A 27293-nucleotide genomic window follows, 5' to 3' on the forward strand; every position below is an offset into this window, starting at 1 on the left:
AGGCTTGAGGATCGTGGAGCTGGCAACAGGGATGGTGGGAGGGGGACCAGGGGAGGAAAAACTAGTTCGAGTATTTTGAAATGATGCTATGCCCACTCTAATATTGGTCATAAAATGGGACTGTTGTCAACATTGAGGAATTTGGCATTTTCTGGACTATGATGTCAAGGTTGTTTTATTTAACCCAGATAATCTGAGCAAGACACACACACACACACACACACACACACACACATATATATACATATATAATTTATTAAAAACACATTAGAATCTCACTATTTCAACAGCCTAAATTCTAGCAACATATACAAATATCAAGTGACTACAGTACATGCCGAGGTAAGAAAAATACATTCTGGGAGAATATCACTGACACTCGAGCTATTTTCACTTCTGTATTTCAATACATTTTATTTTCACCATTCCCAGTGCCAAAAATGAGAGAGACTACACACAAATTGGTCTAATTGAGATTGGTGCCACAGTTAACCTAGATACCCTATAACCATCCAACTCCCTAGATTTTTGCAGTTCGAGGACTTTCAAGTTCAACCCAACAGAATTAACGACTTCTTTTTACAGAGCCCTGTCAGTTCTCCATGGAGGATTTGGAACCTCCAGTGCCCCCATAATCTCTGGGTTCTCTCTAGTGGTCTTGTCTGCCTTGTTTTTCCCCTCCCCTTTGCTGCTCTTCAGGTGACAATATAGAGAGCCAAGGCATGGAAGCTCTGACTTTTCCTTGCCGCAGCTTTGTGGCTACAACCACTTAATGCTCCCGCCCTAGGGCAGGGGGAGAAGAAGCAGACACATAGAACACACAGTAACTGTAAGGACTATATACGTTCTCTACGTGAATCAACCCATTGTTCAATGGAAAGTGCAAACAGTGAAACATGAATAAAATAACTGGGCTAGTCCTGTTACCCTCAACAGGAATACTGTGATGTACAAACAGCATCTCATAAAGATGCCAACCAGAATTCACACTCTCTGTGCTGGTTCCAAGGATCAAGTGACAGCCAAGTTAGTGTAATTTTCTGAAACCTCCAAAGGCTGTACTTGCCACACTGCCGTCTCTCTATTTCTATAGTCAATCGTGTTATCAGGAAAAGAAAAACCCAGTAAGCCACAGTGACTTAAGTATTGAATATTTTTCAAGCAAAGAATTAAAGCAAAACAATATAACCAAGGGGTTTGGTCAAAAGTGGACTTTCACATTTTACTTGATTGTCTTCCAAAGATTTACCAGACATGTAAGTGACTAAGAACTGAAGATAATCTATAATACAAAAGCTAAAGAAAAAGTACAAAACCAGAAAAAAAATCATTTGAATCAGGCTCAGCTCTATCTGCAAAGGAAAAACACATAAAAGTCTTTTCTGGAAACCATTGGTAGAGTTCAAGGGGAGCACAGTGGCAATAGGAGTCAAGTCTCACAATGTGCATCATATCAGCAAACATGGCCTCACCTTGTTCTTACACAGTTCTGGGACACAGTTAGACAAAATAGCAGGCTTCTTTGGGAAAATGACTTCAAGAGTCTCTTAAAGCTTCCAACGGGTATGTGTCTTAAAGAAAAGTCCACGTTGCCTTCTGAGCATGAATAAAAATGAAACAGCAAATGGTTTACTGTGTTCCCACCTGAAAGGGGACAACTGCATCATGTGCCCTACACATTCTTAAATGTTTTTGTACAAGTTCAACATCTGTGCTTTTTTGCTTCATGACTTCGAAACAAAATGTACACTGATACTTCAACAAGAGTGAGATTGTGTCTCAAACTCTGCATAAAAAAAGGCAAATTCCAATAAAAGCAACAAAAGTCATCTGAGGAGGTAGCAGGGAGCCTGCAGAAACAGTTTCTGAGCAACTTTTGAAACACTGATGTACTTGCAGGAGGAAGCATCGTCAATACATAGTTTACCACTCTCCAAATCTAGTGGTTTGGCAGTTCTAGACCCTGGATGGAGATCTAACGAGCTGAGAAACCACGTAGAGCTGACGGCCGTGTGTACTCTAAATCTACGGGCACATTTGTGGAGAGGGATAGAGTTTGTGTTTTCATCCGACGTGCTGCTTCAGTTACGTTCCCAGCCTACAGGCTAATCCACTACAATGTCTAACTTACCATACCTCAAGTGAGTGCAGCGCAGGCACTGACAGGTACGTTGCTGGGAAGGATGGCGCACAATTCTGTTGCTACAGCATCTCTGTCAACCAGGTCTGACACAAAGGTCCACTTAAGCCTCTTCCCAGACAGGAAGCAGAACCACACAGACCCGGAGAACGCATGCTGCCCTTTTTGTAGTAGAGGGGATTGAACCTCTGGCCTCACGCATGCTGTACTCGAGCAATAGACCACTGAAACAGAGCCTCATCCCTTATTTTATGAGTGGCCTAGGCTAATCTGAACGCACACTGTAGATTATAAATCACTGACCTTGGGGTCCTCTTGTGTCAGCCTCACAGCTACTTGGGATTTCAGGCTTGAACCATCAGACCCGGCTCATGTTGGTTTGCCTTTTCTTATAACGGTTTACTGAAGAAAATTGAAATTAAAAAATATTTGACTAAAATTATAAAATACCTTGGGATCCACAGAAAATTTGCAAGTTTTTGGGCTTGTTTGTGTAAATAAAGAAAAGAAGGTTAAATTTTACTCTCCCTTTAATTTCTTCCCTAAAGTAATTTACATATTACTTTAGTGATGCAGAGGATTCCCTCTGTAGCTTTTCTAAATTGTGGTGTGCTTCTTTCCCATTTCCGTGTGGAAAAGTCTACTTATAAAGACAGAAAGGACTGGCTTCCTGTGACGGCTTACTGAAAAGGAGGCCACTAGCACTTATCAACACAGGTTGGAGCAAGGCCACTAGGGGTCCAGGATGGGATGAGCAGAGGTGAGACCATGTCCTCCTGTACCATGAGGAGTTAATACTGTTAAGAGTGTCATCAAACAAGAAGCCGGCCGCCCAGCTCACTGCAAGGCAGGCTGTTCTAACTGTGCCCCTTCCTAGGGAAATACAAAGATGTGCACATGGCTACAGCTAGAACAATGCTTATCAATGACTGATGGCTGTGAGGGAAAAACAAAGAATGCAGACAGTGATACAGGATTAGAGGAGAAGGAAAGCAAGATAGTACCCACCTTCACAAGGAGAGAATTTCAAGCCATTCGATATTTCAAGAACAGTACCATGCATTATTGCCAGCAAGGCCTACAGAACCATCTCAAGTTCATTAATGTACCTGCAGCATTGGTAATAAATACTCAGTGATTTTCAGTTTCTTTGAAGTGCATTATAGGGAGCTTTTTCTGTATTAAAAATAGTGTTTTACAGTAGTAACAAACAGGATGTTTCAAATGTAACAGGCAAGCAGTAACTGTGCCACATAGGAACACCTTTAAAGCAAGATGGCAAGGCAAGTAGTTTCTTGTACCTCGGTCACCACATCCCCTAACCACTTTAGTGACAGATACGTAATACATTCTACTATTACTACCACTAAGAATTAAAAAGCCATGTGCTTTTAAATGGATGCTTTGTAAAAAGCAGCACCACCGTCAAAGGGTTTCTTTAAAAGCATCAAATTTCTCATCCCTTCCTGCTCCTGATGCTTCCTGGGTGCTCTGCGGCACCTGGTACACCAGTTCCTCTGGGGCAGCTGCTGGCTTCCCACCTTTTGGGGTGTCGTACTGAGCCTGGCCCGAGGAACAGCTGTCAGTCCTGGAGAGAAGAGTGTTGTAAGTTCCCACTAATGCGGGAGGCTGGTTCCCTGCAGTTCTGAAAGTGGATGTGGAGGGCAGACCAACTGAGGCTGTGGAGTGCCCTGACATGTCCATGACGATTGGGGTTGCGTACTCAGGCCCCGTTACCGGCAGCGGCTCAGCGTAGGCATGATACACTTCCTGTACTGGAGCGTTGTAGGGGTCTAGATCTGCGTAGCTCGCTTCTTTTCCTTCTTCAGGTTTAAAGGTAGATCTCTGATGGAGTGTGCCAACAATTCCTCCCACGAGGGGCTGTGCGTATTCTGTGGATACCACAAGACACGATGGGACACTCATGAAAACAGATGACACACTTTTAAGGTTGCGTCAACACCAAAATGATGGCATGGAACTTAGGTCCTCTGCAAGAGCCACAGTATGCTTAAGTGCTGGGCCATTTTTCTAGTCCCAGGACACAGATTATCATTAGCATACAAGAGAGATCAAATATACTGTAAATCCTAAAGTGCTTGGAAGCAGCAGCAGTGTGTCCTCCGGCCTGGCACACAGGGCTCTGTACTCTTACCTGCAGAATCAGCTTGCAGCACTGTCGTGACTTCCCTCGGGCTCAGGTGACTAACTTCACTGTTGCTGTAGCGCACTGGCGTCTCCTCGTGTTCCACCGATTTGGCAGGGAGAAGCTGCTTCACTCCTTTCCACCAGCCTTCATTGCGATTGGAAGCCAGGGAGCACGTATTACTTATAGACAGAGACCAAAGCTACAGAAATCAGCCTCCCTCTGCAGGTGACTTTGCACTGAGAGAATGTTCAGTGCAGAGCAGCCCACGGTACAAGTCTCTACCTAATACTCATGCAGAAACAAGTCACTACGAATACATGTCAGTGTCACCTGAGAGTTTTTAAAGGGGTTTTCTCAAAACCGCCAACATTTGTTAGTTAGCCCTCCCTAGGCTGTACCCCACTATACTCTGGTTATGGCATCATCCTCTCCCCTGGTTGGAAGACTAGGAAGGGGATGTTCAGCAATTCAAATGACCAAGGGCCTCAAGGTTCTGAATGTGCTGGACTGCTGATCACCAGAGTCTCATACGTGTACAGTCCTGGGACCCTGATCTGTGCCTCTTTCTTATGTGGTGCTTACACAGACCACATGGGAGTCTGGTCTCCTCATGACAAATAATTACTGGAAAAGACCATCTATCCAGAGGAAAAGATAATTGTGTTTACATTTTTCCTTTTATTACCTATGAACCAGATGGTGGAACATTAATTTTTAAACATGACTTATTCATTTTTATTTTATGTGCAATAATAGTGTTGTCTGTGTATGTCTGTGTGAGTGTCAGAGACCCTGGAAGTGGAGTTACAGAGAATTGTGAGCTGCCATGTAGGTGCTGGGAATTGAACCCAGGTTCTCTGTAAACGTAGCCAGAGCTCTCAAGTGCTAAGCCATCTCTCTAGCCCCAGGACAGCATGGTAACTTCTATCTGAGGAGTCACTAAGGACCATATTTCATCCACCATTATACAGGAGAGGAGAGATTTCTCTCGGACTGAAGAGAGAAGTGAAATCCACAAGTTACCTGCCCGATCCCAGTGGGGTAAATCATAGGTGCCTTCGGCTTTTTTCTTTCTGAAAATAAAGTTAGAAAACAGTGAATCCTCTTAAAACCCTCCCAAAGGGCAACATAAACACCAGTGAGTGAGTGGTCAGGAGCCATGTGGTACTTCAGTACAAAAAAGTCTTGAGCTTCCCATGCTCTTCATTGTATCCATGTCCTCACCCCATCACCCCAGCAAACAACGATGTCACAACTAGCAGTGACAAGTGGCGGGGGAGGAGAATGCACCTCCAGGCCTGGAAGGACCTACATCCATCTATGAGCAAGAGGAGGCACAAGTACAATGAACAGGAATCCTCCTCCCTACTCCCTCCACCTCAGAGCCCTGATTTGTCCTCCTAGGAGAAAATACTCTGTGTTAAGAATTACAACCTACCTGGATTCTTTTACTAAAGGAACCCAGCAGTGAAGGGACACTTCCTTACACACACGTGCCAATCTCACTTGGGTGGTGAGATGGTTCCATCGGTAAAGGGACTTGCCATCGAGTCTGAGGACCTGCGATTGACCCCTAGAACTCACAGGGTGAAAGGAGAGAACAGACTCCTGCAAGCTGTCCTCTAATCTGCACACACGCAACATGGCATTTGTGTACCTAAATACACGGCACATAAATGTAGAGATCAAGACAAAAAACCCATCACCCAGCAGGGAAGTGTTCATGGAGCTCCAGCTATCTGAGGAGTGGCTGATAATGAACAGCTACCTCAAGAGGAAGAAGTAATTAGTTTTCTTCAAGGGTGTGGCTCCTGGCAGGTAGAACTGACTCCAGTGGATGGCCACACACCCAAGCGTACATAAATACTGAGTAAGTTGGACAGGTGAAGACACAAAATTGGATGGGTATGAAATTGGGGGAAGGGATGGATCCCAGAAGAGTGGTTCAGCTTGAGTATGATCAAGATGTAATTATGCAATCCTTAATTAATAAAAAAATTTATATTATAGGGCTGGAGAGATGGCTTAGCAGTTAAGAGTACTAGCTGCTCTTCCAGATGGTCTGAGTTCAATGCCCAGTGACCACAGTGGATCACAACCATCTATAAAGGGATTTGATGCCCTCTTCTGGCATGTAGGTGTACATGTAGCGGAGCCGCATATAAAATCAATTATCTATCTATCTATCTATCTATCTATCTATCTATCTATCTATCTATCTATCTATCTATGTTATAAAAACAACAAACAAGAATTACTATTTACACACAGCCTTTTACATAGAAAACTTACCAAACAAAAGGCCGCGGATACAATCATGCAAATGTAACCTGACTAAAGTTAGTGTTTACAGCCAACAAGAAAGATTCTGCTTTATAAATGAGGATACACATAGCTTATGATTCATCTATACTATCACAAGTGTATCTTTCAGAAAGAGCTCAAGCTGGTTGCTGCTAGGATGTGCAGATCCTCTAGCTGCTACAGCCTATAGCACATGGGTCAACAGTTGGCATAAAGTAACAGCCAAGTATTTAAGTATGATTCTTATTGAACAGTGAACATGTAAGTCATCTTCTTTCTCTAACAAACCTATCCCTTCTGATGTTCTCTTAACTCATGGCATTGCTACTAGTCAGAGTACAAAAGCCAGAGACATCATTACTCCAGGATGCCATGGCTTCTTCCTTCGCTTGGTCATGCATCCTTGTGGCATTGCTGTAAAGCGCATGCCTTTTGTAGAACCACATGGTTGTACTGTTTGACTAAACTATCTCCAAATTCATCCGGGCGCCTCTTTTCCACTCTTTTTTTAGTCACCAGAACCATATTTCACAAATCCTAGCCCTTTCCATAGGCATCTAATAATATAGCTAGTCTGCTTAATTTTCTAATCTATAGACTAAAACTTACATTTCTCTTTCCCAGAAAGCCGTCCCTGACCCAAGCTCAGACAGCACCGCCATAGTAACTCTCCGTGGAGCTGAAGGAGAACCCTGATTTTATTCTAGTGACTATCCTAACAGGTGAAATGTGCTGTTCTTCCATTATTTTATATATTTAGGCTCTGCTTCCTATCCCCGCACCCCTCTCCCAGTCACTCATGTAAGCAAGCGGGGTACTGACCTGTTTCTCCAATGCCAAGCACACACTAGAATGAGGATGAGTGTGGTGAGGGCCATGACCAGCACAGGAACCAGAACGGCGGCCAGTGCAACATCTGAAACCATGAAAAAGAACGACCACATTAACAGCATAGCAGACATCACGACAGAGAAGAGGTTAACATAGCGCAACACTTTGCCTCTCAGAGAATATCTTCATATCACTTATGAAACAGAGTTGGCCACAACAGGGAGACCTAAGTGTGCACAGACCAGTGGGCCGTGCACTCAGCATGCCGCTCGCTCACTCCACCTCTGCCTCTGCACACCTTTGGCAGCAGGGTAAGGTTTGGCTTGGCTTTGTTCAGTTTTGGTTTTTCAAGACAGGGTAGTTTCTGCTTGTAGACAGTGTAGCTCAGGTTACAGCCCAAGCTGGCCTCAAACTTGCAGATCCACCCACCTCTGACTCCTAGTGCTGGGATTAAAGGCGTGCGCCACCACTGCCTGACAAAAGCAGTGTGTTTTAAATCACCAGAAGGCACCAAGTTAAAGACGAATGGTGAACTGGAAAGCATCTTATATATACATAGTAAAGTGTATGCTGTAAGACATCACAGGCCAAAAATGAAATATAATAAGTTCACAGTCACCTACGAATAAATCCATCAAGAAGTACAAGTACACCTCAGCTGCAAAGAACTGTCATTAAAATGAAAACAAGGTGCTACATTTGCTGATGACACTGGCAGCCGTTTGAAAGAAGAATCGAGAGTACAGCAAAAAAATAGGTTTGTTGATGGGATATAAATATATCTGTATCTACATCTATATATGATGGGTATTTTGTGTTAATATGCATAGGAACTATTAAAGGCTACAATTCTATATTGAGAATTTATTTTGGGGAGACTTCAAGATAATCAAAAGTCTATCTTTAAAGATGCTCACTCCACTTTCTGCAGAAGAGTGAAAACCAGAAGGACGCTGAAGATTCAGTGAGGAGAGGGAAAAGTGAGCTGTGCTCTGTTCCCTACAGATGAGAGAAGCCACCAACTGAGAATGATGTTATCACATCATGACAAAATTTACAGATATGGCCAGGTAACGGTGCAGCCAAGCCCAGAAAGCCATCTGTGCATAAATAGAATACACACAGTGCTGGGGTTAGACTTCAAGTTCTATGGGTCTATCCTCATCTCATTCCACAGAAAGTGGTCTGCCCCAAGTTACTTGAAATAGTAATTCCTTCCTTGACCTCACAATCCTGCCAACGAGCAGAATAGAGCAGCAAATGTCAGAGGGCTCACAGCCAGGCACGGTGCTGTCTAACGCACAGATAGCACCTCCTTCACTACGATTGTATCCGAGAGAGGAAGCAGTTACGACAGAAGAGAGTGACAGGCAGAAGATGGGCAATAACATCAGGGAGCTGAGAAGTGGATGCATGGGTGCTAGGCTACAAGGGAAGAGATTCACTGTGGGCAGCACAGAGACTTCCTTTACCAATGCCTGGGACAGAGGAGAGAGAAGTCTGTAGGCTCCCCGAAAGGGATTTTCCTCTCTATGGTTTCCACTTTGTAAAGGTGGAGAAATGGAGAGTGAGTGACAGTCTCTTGGTCAAGTGTTTGAGAATATGGGGAGCATTTATAATAGTGTTAGTAGAGAACAGAAGAATTCACTGGGGGCATCTGCCAGAGTGCCATCACACATCTGACCGTGACAGGACTTTCTCCATGCAATTAAATGGAGGAGGGGGAGCAGGAGGAAAAATGACTGAGGCCAGGAAGCACTCAGAATCAGAAACAAATATGCCTGCCTGCCTGCCTGCCTGCTTGCCTGCCTGCCTGCCTGCCTGCCTGCCTTTTCCTCCCTCCCTCCCTCCCTCCCTCCCTCCCTCCCTTCCTTTTACAGTGGCAGGAAACAGTCAAGGTTTATATGGCTAGTTTGATTAAATGTCAGACATTTGGGATTTAAGACAATTGCCTAGACTCAGGAGCTAGTAGTGTAGCTGCGTTTTAATTACAAGATCTTGAATTCAGACTCTAAAGTCCATGTTAAACACACACACACACACACACACACACACACACACACACACACACACACACACACACACACACACACGCTGCAAGTGTGGCATGTGCTTTAACCCAGTATGGTGGATGCAGACACAGGCAGATCTGGAGGCACTAACATAGCTTGGTGGGCAAGTTCCAGGCTAGAAAGAGATCCTATCTTATAGAAAAGATAGATGTTGCCCGAGGAACACACCTGAGGTTGTCCTCTGGTGTCCATGTGTAAACATAAACAATTCAGCTTAGATTTGGAAACAAACAAACACCCCCAAAACCGCAGAAAGGGTAGTCTATATTCTACTACCCCAAAGCTGGGGTGCTTTTGCTTTGAGTACTCTTGTTTCTCTCTAGCGTCTTCTATATCATGAGGAAGAGAAGAACAGAAAAGAAGCTCATGTATGAAAAGCTGGAGAGAACTATCTGAATTTATATTAACTTTTAGAAAATGAATTTAATTATTAAACTGAGGGTGGGAGTTACTGTTGATGAAGCGCCCTCTAGTGGCAGGAGAGTAGTGACTGGGGATGGAAAGACCAAGATGAAAGAAAGAAGCCAGATCACATGAAGAGCCGATGCTTTCCCACTGGATTTCACATACAAGGAGAGAAGGCGTGAGCAAAGCCTATGAAATAGAGATTGGCGTGTGGGTGCAGTTAGACGTCCTATAAAAGGACCGTGTGGCCTAAGAGTTTCGAAGCTCTCCTTCAGCTCAACAATTCTTCATAAACTGTCTATTTCTAACTCTGTGTCTCTGGTACAACCCTTTGTGCAAGGATGTAAGAGCCTAGCATCAATCCAGTGTCCTCTGAACCACGTACCACAGCAGCCTAGCAGGGAAGCATGCTTTCCCTAGTCCTCTCTTTTAGGGTATGCTAGGTGTCCGATGTTCCCCTTCACCCCCACTCCCCCACCCCCATGGGGAGCTTCTGGTTTTCACTCTTTGATGCCCTTCTCTCCCACACAGTGGCTGACCCTGTTTGCCAACCTTCTCCTTTCCTGCTCTTTAGCTCCCAGACTCTATAGCCTTGAATGTTTACAGCTTGCCTGCTCTGCTGTCTCCTCATTCTGTAAGAAAACCGTACTAGAGAGCTGCTCTCCTTCACTGAGATGGGGACTAGCATTTCCCTGGTAACGCTTGCTTTTCTGCACCCTGCTGCAAACGAGCATTTTCTCATGTTAGCACTGATTGCTAATTCTCCTGTGACAGTGACATTTTCTGAACTTAACTGAAAGTTTTTTTTCAACAAGCAAAAAGAATGATGATTTGTACGATTTTAACACTGTACTTATCACTGTAATGCAATTTAGAAGTAACTCTGATGTCTGAATAATCAGATAAGAAAATTACAAATGTATAAGAAGCAGAGGGTATTTAAGAAACAAGTATGTTAATTGAAGAATATTTTAAACAGTGTTTTTTGTTCTTCTCTACCAACTTTCCCCTTTAGTAAATTAATATATAATGTGGGTTAAAAAAGCTTGTTTGCTTCTGCAGCTTAATAATTTCCAGAAGTGATCTTTCTGAACTCGAGACTCATGTACTTAGCTGATGGGACCATAAGAAGAGGCCTAGAGGACGACCCAGTGCACCGGTGAAGCCTCAGGTCTTCGTATTTCTGAGAACAGACTAAGGTTCCCACAGGCTTTCCCTGAGGACAGAGGCTTATATATTTATTTATTTTGGATGAGCTGGAAAAATACAGATGAAGTCAGTGGGCTGGAAACTCTTAACTGAGAACAGGAACCACACCAGGTAAGAGTGTTCGTGCCTCATGTGCCTACCTTTGGTCACACTGGGAGTCACAGTCGTGTTTTTGACATCAGGAGTGGCAGTTGTCTGGGCCGGCAGCAGAGGAAGGTCATTCCTACTTCGTGGTTGGAGTGCTTGAGTAAATTTAGGGGCACGACCTTGAAAAAAGTTTGAAGAAATCTTTACTTTTAATCATTAATATTTGATTAGGAAAGTCCAATTTTATGTTTTAAATATAGTTATAGGACATGTCATAAATCCAAGGCATATCAAACTCTCATATTAAAAGTAGGCATACCATTACCTAGTTTGGGATGAACTGTAGTGTTTTTGAGGTTATTGCTGTTCCGAGGTGGGGGAGGTTGAGTAAGCTTTGGAAGGCGACCTTAAAAAATGGTTTAGAAACGTTTATACATTTTGCTTTTAAAAAATTAGTTTAAAAAGAGCAATGTTAAATGGTTAACATTTCCTAAATTGCTTAATTCTACAGAGCAATTTTAAATCTCAAAATCCAGATGGATAATTATACTTTGCATTAAAGGTAGAAAAATGAAGATTTTTCAGCTTTAATAAGATTTTTCAATCTTTTAGATAATTAAATAATTAATAAGTAACCTTAGACGACTATTGGGGATCAAATGCTGTTCAGTGCTATAGCTATAACTTAATATGTGCCATATTCAATTCTTTTTAATGAGAATGTATGGAGAGCCAACTATGTTAGGCACAAGTAAATAGCATTAAAATGTTACAAAATATTAAGTGAATTTATTCTAGTTTTTAATGAATTCCAAATCGAAGTTCCCCAAGCTACGGTTGCTGCTCTCGTCCTCAGTGCATGCATGTCAGTACTTAGAAGCTCATCTTAAGTCTCCAAGACTAGAACGGGAAAGCCATCATAATCACTGTCTCACAAGAAGGCTGCTGCCTTCTTCTTATTTGTATTTTGAAACCATTCTGATGGCAACTTTTTAACAGGCAAACAAATGAGCAATTCCTACTAGAGAGAGGACTCTGAAAGGGGTCAAACACAAAGAAGTGGTATCTACCCAAGTGACAGAGATGCATCCATGCACTGAAGTGTCACAGTGTGCCCTGTGTGTGACTGCTGTGTGTCGTAAGGAGGACATTACAGGGAAGTGGTGAGGACACTGTTACTCACTGGCTCTTACCTTTCAGAGTGAACTGACATCCCAGCAATTCCACTTTCATGGCAATTTTCTGTTGCCACTGGACAGGGTTCACTCTAATGAAACGTGCAATAATTGGTGGCAAAAAGTTATTACGAACATCCTTGTGATAATCTTTGTTTCCTTGAAATATCTTTAAAAAATAACAAAAATTGGTATTTTACATCAAAAAGAGGCCAGAACTGGACTGCCCCACCTAAGCATGTTCAACAGCATCTATAAAGTATGGCGACAGAACAGACTTCTCAGAAAACGACTCCATTATCATTTTGAAAAGCAGTTATTAAGAAGCTGCACATTTTACACTGGAACGTACATGATGGAAACACTAACTATAAAAATGTTAGGACAGCTTAAGAACCGAACAGGAGCTCTAACCTGGCAATATGGGAGAAGTTTCAATTACAGTGTCAGTTTACTGTATCAATAAACTATCGATCCCAGTCCCTGGGGTTGTTAAATATCAATTACTTAAACTTTTATATTTAAAGTGGAGAAGAGCCATTACACAAAGGACTGGTCAAGATGCGCATGTGCATTTTGGAATCCATCTCTCAATGGGCTGGCCATGGACAGACTAGAGAATGCAAGCAGGCCAATACCTCCCCCTGCTGGACCAACTACATTATGGCATGCCTCAACACCACAATCCCAGTTTCAACACTTGTTGCTTATGTGAAGTAGCAAAAATCCTGAAACACTTTCTGTCTTTGATTTAAGGACTGCTAACTAAACAGGTACAAATGCATTATAAAAACAATCTTTAAGTAAAAACATAATTAAAAGTGATCGACTCATGACCTCAACCCTTTCAAGTACATGTGTTTTCTCCTCAGTCAGCCCTTATTTATAGGGTATTTTCATGTACTTGCCATAAGTGGTCTTCAAGGCAGGGCACAGAAAGTGCCCACAGAGTGACAGTGTGTGGCCAGCAGCAGGAGCTGAGTTGACTTAATGGCAGGGCTGCACTGAGTTAAGCAGGGCCTGGCTTTCCCCTGGAGCCAAATTAGCCACATCTGTTCTATTAGCTAAAGTGAGAACATGTATATACTGGACTTAAGTCATCCCCAAGTATGATAGTTCTTTCTCCTTGGCCCATCCGCATGTAACTAGATTATACATGCTCGAAGATACATTAAGATCTTTTATTTTCAATAATGGTCGCTCTAAACCTAAAATAATCTCCCTTTCTATAACCTTCTATGCTTTCCTTAGATACTGCTCTGAAATAGAATAAAGGTCAGTGCTTACAGTTTCGTTACCAGTGAGAAGGAACTAACTGAAGCATCATTCCAGGACACAATTATTGGCCAAGGCTGGGGCTGTAGCCCAGTTGGCAGGCTGCTTGCTTATGTGCACAAAGCTCTAAGTTCTATCCCCATCACCTCATAGAATGGGGTATGGTGGAGCATATCTGTAATGAAGTCAGCTTCAGAGTCACAAGTTCAAGGTCATCCTAACTACACAGTTCACACTAGGCTACATGAGACCCTAACAACATTTACTGAGAATCTGTCCACAGGGAGGTTTCTGAGACATCCTTAGGAAAAATTAAAAAAAAAAAAAGTACATACATTCTCTTTCATCCGCCTCTGAACACAAAGACAGTGTAATATTAGAAAGCAATAAATTATGAAAGTTTAGGATATTGATTATGCTTTCTGGAAATGAAATCAAATTTAGGCTCTGTGTGTATGTGCAGAACTAGAAGATGTGTCAAAACAAATACAAGTTACCCGAGACGTGAACAGATGGACAAATTTCAGTGCGAAGAAATGTGCTATTTCATTCAGTTCAGAGACTTCCTCTTCTGTCAGTAACTGAGAGAGAAGCTGGACCTCAGCCATAAACAACTCAAGAACTGGGAAAGTGCATGCTGGAGTAATTCTCAAGACACTGGGCAACAGGCAGCAGAGGGCCAGAACCAGAGTAGGGAACCAGAGAAAGCAAGCTCTGCTTATCAGTGCGGACTGGTGAATTTCCAGGTCACAGGGCAAGAGTATCCATCCCACACTCCAGAGAACCCGCTAGTCTGGGCCATCTGCTGCAGCACGAAGAGCCAGAGAGCACGAGGTCAACCGACACCTAGGTTTTCAGGGGTAGAGCTTAGGAGAATAAGGACAGGAAAGGAACAGAATGAGTGGCAGCGGGAATGGATGGACTACAGCAAGGTTACTGGGCTCTGCAGGGATTTCCCCTAAGTCCTCAGCAACTTAGAGTCAGGAAAAGAACCCTGCGAAGAGAGGAGAAGCTTATGACACACAGGCTTCAAAACACTACATCATCAGCACACACAAGTAGATTTCATGATATGTGGGACGCCGCCTTAGTGGGGAGTTAGAACCCAAAGCTGCTCATCCCTGCCTAGCAATGCGCACAAGAAAATGTTTTCCTGGTGCTTAATTGCATCCCAGAATAAAGCTTTGTATGTATACACATAAAGGCTTAATGATGATAAAAACATCCAGAAGCACTCAATGGCATAGTGGCTGGCACGGAGAAGTGTGTGGAGTTACTGGAAGAGCACACTAGGCGTTACACGCTCCACGTTCATATACCTGTGAAATAATATATGAAAGGAAAACCTAAAATCCAAGGTAAATATGAAGAAGGGAAAAATACAGCATTGGAGGTAACAATGAGATTGAAAGATTGGACAGTGCAGAAGAACAAACAACGGAAAGACAGACCAAACCAAACCAAAAACCCCCACAAAAACGAAACCAAACCAAACGAGCCCAAATGCCTCCATAGAACCTCATGGCGAGAAGAAAAGATTTTAATGAAAGAACAAGAAGAGAGCAGCAGGGCTGTCGTGCAGTCCTGTGAGTAGATTATGAAATAACAAGTGTGCTGGGTAAGTCTCTGAAGGAAAGCACTACACGTCCACTGAGAGAAAAGGCTGTCAGCTCCCACTGCACACAGCACCCATCTTCCCTGGGGACAGAGGCTCCCCCACTTTAAGATTCTCTCAAGGATCAAGCAGGAACCTGGGGATGGGACAAACACCCCTGTGACCCATTTCCACTACTGTCCCATGTTGTCCCTGCTTGTCCAGTTCCAGTGTCTCCACAGTATTTTGCTAAGACAAAAGGGTTGTGTCACTGGAAATTATGGGAATTCTGCACATAGGAAAAAGAGATTTTTACTGGCACAGAAACCTGTGAGGCGATCTTACACGGCCTTTCTATCTTTCCTGTACTTCAGCTTTCACTCTGCCTCCCTTTCTCCTTAGGCTCCATCATTTGGTAGATGTTATAAAGACAAGGAGTTGGATGTAACGATTTAGAAGTTCTTACTTGGGGTTGGGGATTTAGCTCAGTGGCAGAGCGCTTGCCTAGCAAGCGCAAGGCCCTGGGTTCGGTCCCCAGCTCCGAAAAAAAAAAAAAAAAAAAGAAGTTCTTACTTTAGCAGCCAAAATACTTGGATAATAATTCAGAAACAATTATAAGCGGTACTAGTACAATCACATAGACCTAGAATCACCGACAGTTTTCTAAGCCTACTTAAGACTGTGAAGACAGTAACACGCGGTACCTGAAATAGCCAGCAGAGAGCAGGGTGAGACAGCATGCCATTTAACATTACAGGATCACTCTACCTTGTCCTGAGCCGCACCAGGCTCTCTGTACACAGTCCATTTCTGCCCATCGTCACTGTACAGAACTCTGTAGGCAGACACATAGTAATTGTGCTCTATCAGGGTAGATCCAGTGGTTACGATGCCTGCAGAACAGAGTTCTTCTCATTAGTGCAGAGGTTCAGAGTCCCAAGTCAGCCATACACACCTATGTATGCTTCACCCTGCAAGCATTTCTGTCTATGGCTTGTTTCCACCTTTGTGGGCAGCTTCAGTACAACAGTTGCTAACCCCTGGCTTTGCTCCTTTGGCGAGATGGGGCAACGAGGACACATGCACTACTGGGCTTTTGGAGCCTGGATTCATACCATTAGAAGATACGTTTCAATTACTAAGAATGATTCCTGGGAATGCACATTAAGCATGACGGCTAGTAGGCAAAAATCAATCTTTGATCAAATATATCTAAACCAATTGTAATTATCCCAATCACTGATAAGTTTACCTAAGCTAAATTTATACTCAGCACATGTGGAATACGAGTTACTTGTAGCATTTAAAATATATTCTCCTTAACTATAAATTTCTTAATAACTGTAAGATTTCAAGTCTCAAAGGTCATTTTACTGAAATTCTATCTTAAAAAGATCATATGAAACTAGAATTATTAAAAATTAAATACAAATTCCTCTTTTGGAAGAATTTTAAAAAGAATTAAAAAGCAATGTTAATACCCGCGAAGAAAACTGAAGCTATATAATTTTCAGTGACCTAATTTCCGAAAATTTCAGCTGCCATGGGGTTTCCAAATAAAATCAGTGCTAGCAGAGCTGCAGAGAGCCGAGTCTCTTAACCTGTTATCTTCTTCTCCTTATTAAGGTCAATTTGCAGCCACTGATGCTCATCAGTGGCAAAAGCAGCCCAGGGAGGCCCCGGTTTTCTCAGCCTGGCCTTCTCGGGTTTCCAGCTGTTCTCCTGCCCCATGTGGTCAGTCCACTCCAGTACAGATGATGCTGTTATCTGGGGATCAGCGATCACACCTGACTCCATCCCTAGAGTCCCATAGCAACCTGCAGTAGAGAGGAAAATCAATTCGGTTCCTAGAGGTGAGTTTGAAATCTCTAAAACAGTGCTTCCTGCAAACTTCCGATTGGACAGTTAAGTAACTGCTTCTTGGGCCTTTGCCTTTGTGTCCAACCAGAAACCTACAAACATGCAGTTGTCCCTTGTTGTCTGTGGGGGTCCACTTCCATGACATCCCATGCTTCCTGGCAGATACTAAAACCTACAAATGCTAGAATCTTTGATATAAACCAGGACCAGGATAGCACTGGCACGTAGCATGCTATCTGTCAATACTAAGTCATCTCTGAGATACTTACAATGCTAAAGGAAATGTGTGTGTGTGTGTGTGTGTGTGTGTGTGTGTGTGTGTGTGTGTGTGTGTGAGATATACATACACCATATTGCTTGGGGGGAAACAACGTGGAAAAAAATCTACATAGTACAGAAACAAGATTTCATCTGTATCTTTCCAATCTGTAGGTATGAAAACCATGGATTTGAGGGTCATAGACTAGACATATTTACAAGCATTAGCTGTTAGTCTATGGAGATAAACTATCCTGTCTCTGTGAGGCCTAGCAGAGTAGAAGGCAACTTCCCCCTGGACTTCTGTAGGTTTTGCTTTGTCCTCAGTAAGCCATCCCTGTCTGACTTCAAGCTTCAGGCCAGTGCAAAGAATTCTCTCTTCAGATAAGTGCAAATCCTGCTTTCAAAGGGACCATGTACTTGCTTATAACTCCCCTGTGGATAGTGAACTTCTGATTTAGTCTGTTCTTTACATAACTGGATCTCTATTTTACTTATGGTGTTCTTGAAAAGCAAAGGAGAAAGAATAAACAACTCAGCAGTCACTGGGTGCCTGGTGGCGCTCAGTACAGCATTAGTGATTCTGCAAAGATGGTGGCCCAAGTCCATGGAAGGCTTACCACTTGTCTTAAATGTAAACAGACTCGTAGATAAGTATCCCCTGAAAGAGAGAAAGGGCCTCATGTGATATTCAATTAGCATGTTCCTCATATTCATCGAAGTGAAACTTCAATTTCTTCTTCTGTCTAAAGGGCTAAGACCCCATGGTTACAAGTCAGACAATGATATGCATGAAACAAATAAACAAAAAACCATCAACAACAAAAAGTACTTCCAAGTAGAACAACCTGTGAAATTACCATGAAGAGCTTTTCTGCAAGCCTGTCCCCTAGGTTCACCCACAATTGTACAGTTGTCAGTGTAACCTTTAAGTCTTACTTTCTGCTTTTTCATTAAACAGATCCATGATTTTTTCTTTTTTACTACTGTGAAAACACATGGAGAGATAGCTGTGTTTTCAGAGGATGAGGTGAGACTTGAGTCTCCTGGTAAACACACCAGAGCCGGCTACTGACAAAGAGACTGCATCTCCCTCGGAACAAATCGGCCTGTCTGTGAGTGAGCTGAGGAAGAGGAAGGGTCAGACAACAGAACCTGCCTGTGAAGGACCTTAGAACACTTAAGACACCCAGAGACCCGGTGGGAGCTCAGTTATCCTCTGCCCTTAACACAACATTCAGTTAGAAGAGGAAGTTTTTTGTTTTTTGTTTTTTTATTTTGTTTGAGACAGGGTCTCTCTCACAATCTTCCCTGGCCTTGAAATCACTAAATAGCTCAGCTGGATTGTGAACTCCCCATCCTCTTGCTTCTGTGGCCTAAGCCTGGGGGTTGCAGGCATACATCACCACTCCCATCTTGGATTCCACCAGAAACCTACGAACAGTAGGTGTGCCTTGATATCTGTGGGCCCAGTTCTGACATCCCATACTCCCTGACAGATAAGAAACCAGCAAATGTACATAAGATGGTACAGTATCGGCACATGGCCTACTGTCAACTTGAAGCCACTTCTGGTTTACTTACAATGCTGAAAAATGTATACTTTTTTATATATGAAAGAAAATGGTACAAGCCCCCAAACTCTCTCTAAAAGGTAAAACACAGAAAAGAATGAAAGGATGTGCAAATAATTATATAAAAGAAACCAGCATGCTTACTACAAAGAGTATTTGTACTTACACCATGGAAGTGACATTGTTGGCCAAAGAACTTTCGTAATATGGGGTGCCTTTGCTAATCACAACGCTGATTTGGCCACCCAGCACATCTGACACTACTCCTGCATGGATTCCAGCCATACACAGCGGTGAAGACTTGAAAAAGCAAACAACAAACAAAAAAGGTAAGTGAATCTTTCTCCTGATTGATTAATCATAAGCAAGATACTTATTTTTTCTCAAACAATTATTAGGTCTCAGAAATATAGGTTCTTGTAATAAAACACATTTATAGCAGAAGTTAGTTTTACTATAAAGATATGAAACATATATGAAAAGACAGAGACACATAATGCATATTCATCTTGGGACAACCAGGTGGCACCCTAAGGGTTTCGAAGTTTAAAATAACAGTATCCACACAGCTAAGTACATTTGTATTCAACTTACATCTCTATATCCATGAGGAATCGTTCCAGATATTTCAGCAAAAGGCAGCAGACAGCCAGCTGGGCAGTACTTACTAAGAATGAAAACAAGTGCATGATTACAGAATGCTCATTTTCTGCAGGAAAATACACCAGGAAGGACCGCATACACTTCATACAGGCTTCCTTTCAGCACACAGAGCACAGTCTCAGCACGGCATGGAGCCACGCCTTGTTAAATAGTCCATATTGACTTTTCTACCCACACACTTGGAACATACTGACAAGAAATGTTCTTGAAATCTACAATTCCTTATTTTACTTCACCATGAACAGCAGACATCTTTCTACTGTCAGACCTAGTCACCACGTCTCACAGGTTTCTATGTCCACCGTGTTACCTGATGAAGCCTGTGACTTAATGCTAACTAAATAAACATAGCCCTGTCACCTAAATAAATATAGTGGTGGAAGAAAACATTTAGCCACTCTCACACAGATATCTGGGGTGGGGAAGGGGATTTTAAGATAACTGGAAGAATTATTATTTTTAACAAAACACATACATTTAGCAAATGTGCTATGTACGGGGCAGAACCCCAAGTGTTTCAGGTAATCCACACAAGAATCCCACATGGGGGTTACTTTTATTATTACTACTCCCATTTTACAGACAGGAAAAGTAAAAGAACTGTGCACTCGAGTCATGAAGCTGGGCTCCTCTTAACCCAAGCTTGGCACAGCTTATTTGAGCTAGTGGGTATCGCTGAGGTAAGTCAGTGATGGGATCTGCACACTGGAAGCTAGGAAGATCGTGGCCCCAGACAGGGGTTTGGTGTTCCTGAAGTGCAGTGAGTACAGGAAGGTTAGAGGATTAGGGTCCAGATCCTGCAGAAGTCGTGTGGGCTATGAAGTAGGGGATAGACTTCTAGATGAAAACTGGAAATCAGTAAAGGACCAGGACAGCTTACAGGCACAACCTGATGAGGAACTTTTTATAGAGGTTTTCTGGCTTCTAGGAAAGAAAGAGTCATGAGCGGAAGGAAGCTCCCGAAAGGGTGACGAGAGCTTGGATGTGCCTGGTGATGACAGTGCTCGAAACCAGAGGGAGCCCAGGTGACCCTTCCACCATGGTGCCCAGAACACACTGAACAACACTGAAAGTGGCATGTTTTCCACAGAAATAACAATCTTCTATGTGCACACATGTCTGTGTGTGCATGAATGCATGTTCATTTGTATGTAGAGGATGGAGTCAGTGTCAGGTACATTTCTCAGGATTTCTTCAATTTATTTTTTGGAGACAGGTTCTTTCCCTGAACCTAGAATTCAGACTCGGGGCTGGAGAGGTGGCTCAGAGGTTAAAAGCACTGACTGCTCTTCTCCAGGTCCTGAGTTCAAATCCCAGTACCCACATGGTGGCTCACGAGCATCTTCAGTGAGATCTGGTGCCGTCTTCTGGAGGCACATATGCTAAATAAATAAAGAAGAATAAACGCATCAACTAGGCCAGGCTGGCTGGCCCTGAGCTCCAGGGGTCCTCCTCTATCTACCTCCCCAGCACGGGGGGGTATAGAAGTGTGCTGCCACGCCTGGCCTTTTATGTGAGGTCTGGGAGACTGACAGCTCTACGAACCGAGCCTCTCCCTAGCCCTGGGAACCATTCTTGAAACATTCTTTAGGGGAGCACAGTCATGGCAGAAATTATTGAGAAGAGCATTGAAAATATGAGAGCATTCTGCTAAGCAGTGAGGGATAAAGGAGATCTATGCAAATTGTCCTGGGAGCAGTTTAAACACCGTGTATGAAGTCAAGACGGCAGGGAAGTCCTAAGGGTTACTTGTCAAAGACACTGGAAACTCGGGTGGGGAATATGCACGGCTTTTTTTTTTTTAAATAAAGCATTTTAAACAGTTTTAAGCAGAAAAACCAGACTTGCATTTTAGAAAATGAAATGCCAGGAGTGTGACTAACAGAAGAAAGCCAGCGAGATTAGAAATGGGGCCAGGCATGGTGGCATATGCCTTTAATGCTGGCACTTGGGAGGTAGAGGTAGGTGGATTTCTGAGTTTGGGACTAGCCTGGTTCACAAAGTACGTGCTAGGATAGTAAGGACTACAAAGAAGAAGCGTGTCTTGAAACTCCCCTCCCCAGCCCCCACCCCCAAATATAAAAGATGGGAAATGGGAAATCAAGAAGTCAATTCTTGTCTAAGCACAAGATAAAGGCATAAAGCAGAGATATTGCTGGGAGGTGCTGAGGAAGAACACTAAGAATGCTCTTACAGCCTATGCCATCTGTCTGTCTGTCTGTCTATGTATCTATCTATCTACATAACTATCATGTATGTATGTATGTATGTATGTATGTATGTATGTATGTATGTATGTATGTATCACCTATTTATTTGAAAAGAAAACTAAAGATTCTGAGCCCCAAGCTCCTCTATCTGAAGAACAGTTGATTATGGCTGAGAGAGGGAGTTACTCACCTCGAGGGAATGGCCACTGCTTGTGCCCCAGTGATGGCCACTCATACATGAGGCCAGGAAGTTGGGAGATACCAGGGGAGTTCAAAGGAAGGTAGTAGTGGATGGCTATTACACACACACACACACACACACACACACACACACACACACTATCCTTTAAAGGATAAAAATGTTAAGATAAAATTTAGAAAGAATAGTTTCTGTACTCTAGGAGCAGTCTTGCCAGATTTAAGAGACTGAGCCCTTCTATCTTCAGAAGAATTTACCAAGAACCACAGCACTTGGGACACAGAGGTAAGAGGATCTCGAGTTCTGAGCCAATTGGGCTACACAGTGAGACCCTGTCTTACATACATCTTCATAGAAACAATAAACAAAATAAAAATTATGCTTCTGTTTTTGAGATGTAATCCTTCAGCTAAAGTCAATTTAAACAAGGCAACTGGATGACTTTAAGTAAGTACTGTTTGACTGGAGTTTTAACCAATGATTGTGTATGTGTCATGCTTTACACACTACCATGCATTATAAAAGAACGAGAATGAAGAGGTGTGCTGAAACACACCACATACACACACACACACACACACACACACACACACACATACACACACACAAGTTCATACCTGAACTCAGGTTCCAAAAAATTAGATACAGTATCCAAACAAGTGATTAAATCTAGAAAAAATATAAAGAGAAAATATTTAATAAAAGATTTATTAATCTTACTAAAATACTGTAAAATAATCTCAAATGTATTCACCTGTTTCAAAATGTTACTACTTATAAGTTTACAAATTTTTGTTAAACAGTTTCTCTCATTTGATATATCTCCATTTCTGATGTTTCTTTAATATAGCTTTTTACTATACCAACTCCTGAAGTTAGAGATCATATGTAGTCATAGAGAAGTAGAGTTCATATATTCTTCAGTGGTTTCTATAAAACAGAACCCTCAAGTCAGAGAGAAAAGTATTTACTAGTTGTTATGATTAAAATGGCCCATGATGTTTATAAACAAAACCAGAAACAATGGCAAAACAAGAGGCAACTTAATCCTATAGCTCCAACTTTAACTCCAGCGTCCACACGTAGAACCAGCAGCATCTACATCTTCTGGGGCCTCTAAAGAAAATAAGCCTTCTGTCGTAACTAATGCTCCATGCAAGCACTAAGCACACTCATGTTTCAGTACTCTAAAGAAAACGCAACTTCACCAATTAATCCGAATAAAAGCTAATATCTCTAATTAAAGACTCAGTCCAAGGCACATAAAAAGTAGCCTTTACTTAAAAACCATCGAGCATCTTCCCTTCCTTGCTAGGATAGAATACACAGCCCAGATTGTGGCCCCATAGCATGATGCAGGGTTGACCTTACTTCACTGTCAACCTCATCTTCACTTCAGCTCTGGCCAGTTGGCTCTCTCCTGCATCCCCGGGCACACCCTCTCCTGCATCCCCGGGCACACCCTCTCCTGCATCCCCGGGCACACCCTCTCCTGCATCCCCGGGCACACCCTCTCCTGCATCCCCGGGCACACCCTCTCCTGCATCCCCGGGCACACCCTCTCCTGCATCCCCGGGCACACCCTCTCCTGCATCCCCGGGCACACCCTCTCCTATAAAGCTTTTCTATTGCTTTTCCAGTCCTCCCAAAGCCTAAATGACTATTCACTAATATCTCAAATTGACTATCTTTTCCTCAAAAGAGCTGCCTAGTCCTTTACATGTAAAATCCCTTTAGACACACACACACACACACACACACACACACACACACACACACACACACACAGAGTACTTTCATTTTATTTGATGTAACCAACACATACATGTTCCCAGCATAACATGATTTATGAAAAGACTTATTTGCTGATACTGCTGATAGATCCGTAAAGTTACAGGCAGAATGTTGTAATATCTCGTCCTTAAAGAACAGAGCTGTGTTTCCCTCTGTGTGGAGTGCACAGGGGACATTTGTCACGGACTATCTGGACTGTGTGGAGGACAGTTGTCACAGACTATCTGGAAGAAGAAAAGTTACTGTTTGCTGGCTTGTTTGGCTATATCTACTCATTTACTAGACCAAGGGTGAAAAACTGGAAGGAAACTGACTGGAAGGCATAACAGATCGTATTACGAGCATTCTGTGTTGGTTGGTTTTGCCAACTTGACACAAACCTAGAACTATCTGGGAAGAGAGAATCTTAATTGAGAAAACTGGGACACTAGCAAGTCTGAGGGGTACGAACTGGATTAATGACTGCTGAGAGAGCCCTGCACACGGTGGGTGGTATGCTGGTCACCCCTGGGTTCATAACAAAGTATGATATACAAATAACAATTAGCAAGTCAGTAAGCAGTGTTTCTTCATGGTCTGTTCTTTTTTTTTTTTTTTTTTTTTTTTTTTTCGGAGCTGGGGACCGAACCCAGGGCCTTGCGCTTCCTAGGTAAGCGCTCTACCACTGAGCTAAATCCCCAGCCCCATGGTCTGTTCTTCTGTCCTGCCTTGACTGCCTGACTTCTCTGGATGACTGACTACAAGTTATGAGATTATTAAACCCTTTCCTCCCCAACTTGATTTTGGTCAAGGTGTTCTGTCATAGCAGTAAAACCCTAGCTGAGATGCCTTTCTACCACACTGCCAGTACATAAATGTTGCATTAACAGTTCCGGCAGCAAGCCCAGGATAATCCATCATTTCATTTTGTTACTCGGAAAAAATGTTCACTACTCAACTGAAGTGTGTCTTAAAAGGCCCCGAGTGTAGTGTTAAACAGATAGGAAAGCAGTATTTTGAGAGCAACTTGGAGAGATCAATACGAATGTGCCACTGTGAGTTGAAGGATTAAGTTAATTTTGTGTTTTAGGAATTACCCACAGGCAGTCGGTTCACTAGGAAGAGCAAGCCAATGAAAGGTTTGCCTATCCACCTTTGCATAGTATCAGTGATAATCATTTTCTGTTCTCCTGATCTAGCAATGGAATTTCAAACCTCTAAGATCAGGAGCTTAGCTTCCTAAATTAAAAGCCTGCCATGAACAGTACCTGTGTGTTCCAATAAGGCATTCCAGCCGCCAGCTGACTTTATTACCTTTAGCCCCCATACACAATGGTGTCAAGCACTAAGTCCATGCAGGGCTTAAGCCACACACCAAGCCATGCTAATGTGCAAATAATTACCTGGCTCTCCAAATTCCACTGGGGCTCCAAAGAGCTCCTGAAGAGGAAAATAAGAATCCAAAGTGGACAACTCGGAGAGCCAAGAAGACTGAAGACAGGAAAGGAAAACCATGAGTGCAAACTCTGACATTTATAGCTCCAAGAAGGCAAATAAAAACCACCAAATTCAGCATTTAAGAAGTTATATGTCTTTCCTGAAAGCTTTTCCCAAGGAATCAGCTTTCCAGAAAACTGTAATTATGAAGCTCTCAATGAGTAACACAGCCTGGGCAAGGTGAATACAGTTAAAAAGAATCTATCTATGTTACAGGCTTCTGACCACAGCAGATAGGAAGCGACAGTGATGAATTGGAATAGAATTAAACCAGAAAAGTCTAGAGGTAAACCTTCAAATTTATAGCCAAATTTTGACAATGGTTTTGGGGTAATACAATGGAATAGAATGTTGGTGTGACAGTCTTTTTAATAATTCTAGGACAACATGACATCCATGTATAATGACATATTCATTCTCAAAAGAACTAGTTATCTACCTCACAAACACAAATATTTACTCAAAGTGACCTAAATTTAAGAATACTCTGATGTGCCTTGTATTGGTTGCTTTTCTGTTACTGTGAGAAAACACAATGGCAGATGTGCCTTACAGAGAAGAGTGTGTCTGAGCTTGTGATTCCAGAGAGCTTGAGTTCATGATACTGCAGACCTTTCAAACAACATAGGAATAAATATTGAGTTTGGATTAAGAGTTGATTTCTAAAACATGATGGGAACCACAGCAATCAAACCCAGATAACCTGAAGTGATAACGATAAACTTCTATGCTTCAAAGTATAGTATCAAGGAGAAAGCTGGTGATGAGGGTTAAATGAGAATGCCCCTGGAGTCTCTGGCATTTGAATACCTGGTCCCCAGGTGGTGACACTATCTGGGGAAGATTTAGGTGATGTAGCCTCCATGGAGGAAGTGTGTCATTGTGGATGGATCTGAGATTAAAAGGCCTCACCTACTTCCAGGTTAATCTGTTTCATGCCTGAGGTTCAGATGTGAGCTTTTAGCCCTCTGCTCCTGCCACCACACTGTCCCCATCATCATGAACTCAAGCTCTCTGGAATCACAAATTCAGACACACTCTTCTCTGTAAGGCACATCTGCCATTGTGTTTTCTCACAGTAACAGAAAAGCAACCAATACAAGGCACACCAGAGTATTCTTACAAACCACACATTTGTTAGGTATTTAGAAGCAATACCAAAAAGTATTAATATGTAACATTAAAAAGACTAGTGCATATCTAGTCAGTGGAATATAATTTGGCTGCAAACCATGTAGTACAGATTACAACAGGAAAAATCTTGGCAAATATATAGTCAAAGCCACCAGTCACTATAGCCCCTATTATCCTTGAAGACGCATCCAGAATGAGTGTGGATAGAGATAAGAAGGAGTGGTGATGAAGGGTGGAGGAAGTTCAAAGTGATGAATGGAGACTGACTGTGACTAACTGAGGGCTGTTTTTTAAGATGCTTAAAGGCATTTTAAGATGTTCTCAGACTGTGGTGAAGATGACAGCATCCTGAAAACTCTGAAAAATAAATTACATACTCTGAGGATGACAACCATACTGTATAGGAATTTCATCTTTATAACGTTACAGATCACATCTGCACAGCTGGAACAGTATAGAGCCACAGTGGACAATTCATACAGTTACCCCCAGCAAACATCAGCTATATAAATATGACCAGGTATTAGTGAAATGCCCAATCAGACACAAATATTGGCATATGGAAAGTTTGCCTCCAAGAGGGAGAGGGTAGGAGAAAATAGTATTATAAAAATGTATATACAGTAGAGCTGAGGATGATACACACACTTTACATAAACAAAAGAAGCAAGAAGTCAGGAAAAACTCAAGACTTGAACTTTGAAGAACTACGTCCAGGATGGACTTCACTGCAAAAGCAACATCTGACTAAAACTTTAACTGGGTGATGAAGTTTGGGGTATGTGGAGCTGAAAGTAGGTACAGAAATCAAAAGGGCCCCATGGGTGCGTGCTCAGTACCTATGAAGCCAGTGAAACGACGTCGAAAGAGCAATAGGCAACTGC

The 27293-nt window shown here is 42.5% G+C and overlaps 1 protein-coding gene across 2 annotated transcripts in view; it reads right to left on the bottom strand.

Moving 5' to 3' along the window:
* Window positions 1–237: 237 nt before the first annotated feature.
* Dcbld2 (discoidin, CUB and LCCL domain containing 2) overlaps window positions 238–27293 on the bottom strand; it is a 57563-nt gene continuing 30507 nt past the window's right edge. Inside the window, exons 4-16 of one of the 2 annotated variants that reach the window (XM_087575287.1) lie at window positions 22623–22674; window positions 19528–19600; window positions 19100–19233; window positions 17980–18020; window positions 16843–17058; window positions 16010–16134; window positions 12391–12541; window positions 11523–11603; window positions 11251–11376; window positions 7416–7509; window positions 5313–5362; window positions 4296–4433; window positions 238–4032 (exon numbers count right to left, since the gene is read on the bottom strand). In XM_087575287.1, coding sequence (XP_087431413.1) covers window positions 3566–4032; window positions 4296–4433; window positions 5313–5362; window positions 7416–7509; window positions 11251–11376; window positions 11523–11603; window positions 12391–12541; window positions 16010–16134; window positions 16843–17058; window positions 17980–18020; window positions 19100–19233; window positions 19528–19600; window positions 22623–22674 — 1748 coding nt within the window. In that variant the 3' untranslated portion in view covers window positions 238–3565. 2 annotated transcript variants of the gene reach the window in all.

The sequence above is a fragment of the Rattus norvegicus genome, chromosome 11 (assembly GCF_021556685.1).
Source record: "Rattus norvegicus strain SHRSP/BbbUtx chromosome 11, alternate assembly SHRSP_T2T, whole genome shotgun sequence".
NCBI classification, from domain to species: Eukaryota; Metazoa; Chordata; class Mammalia; order Rodentia; family Muridae; genus Rattus; species Rattus norvegicus.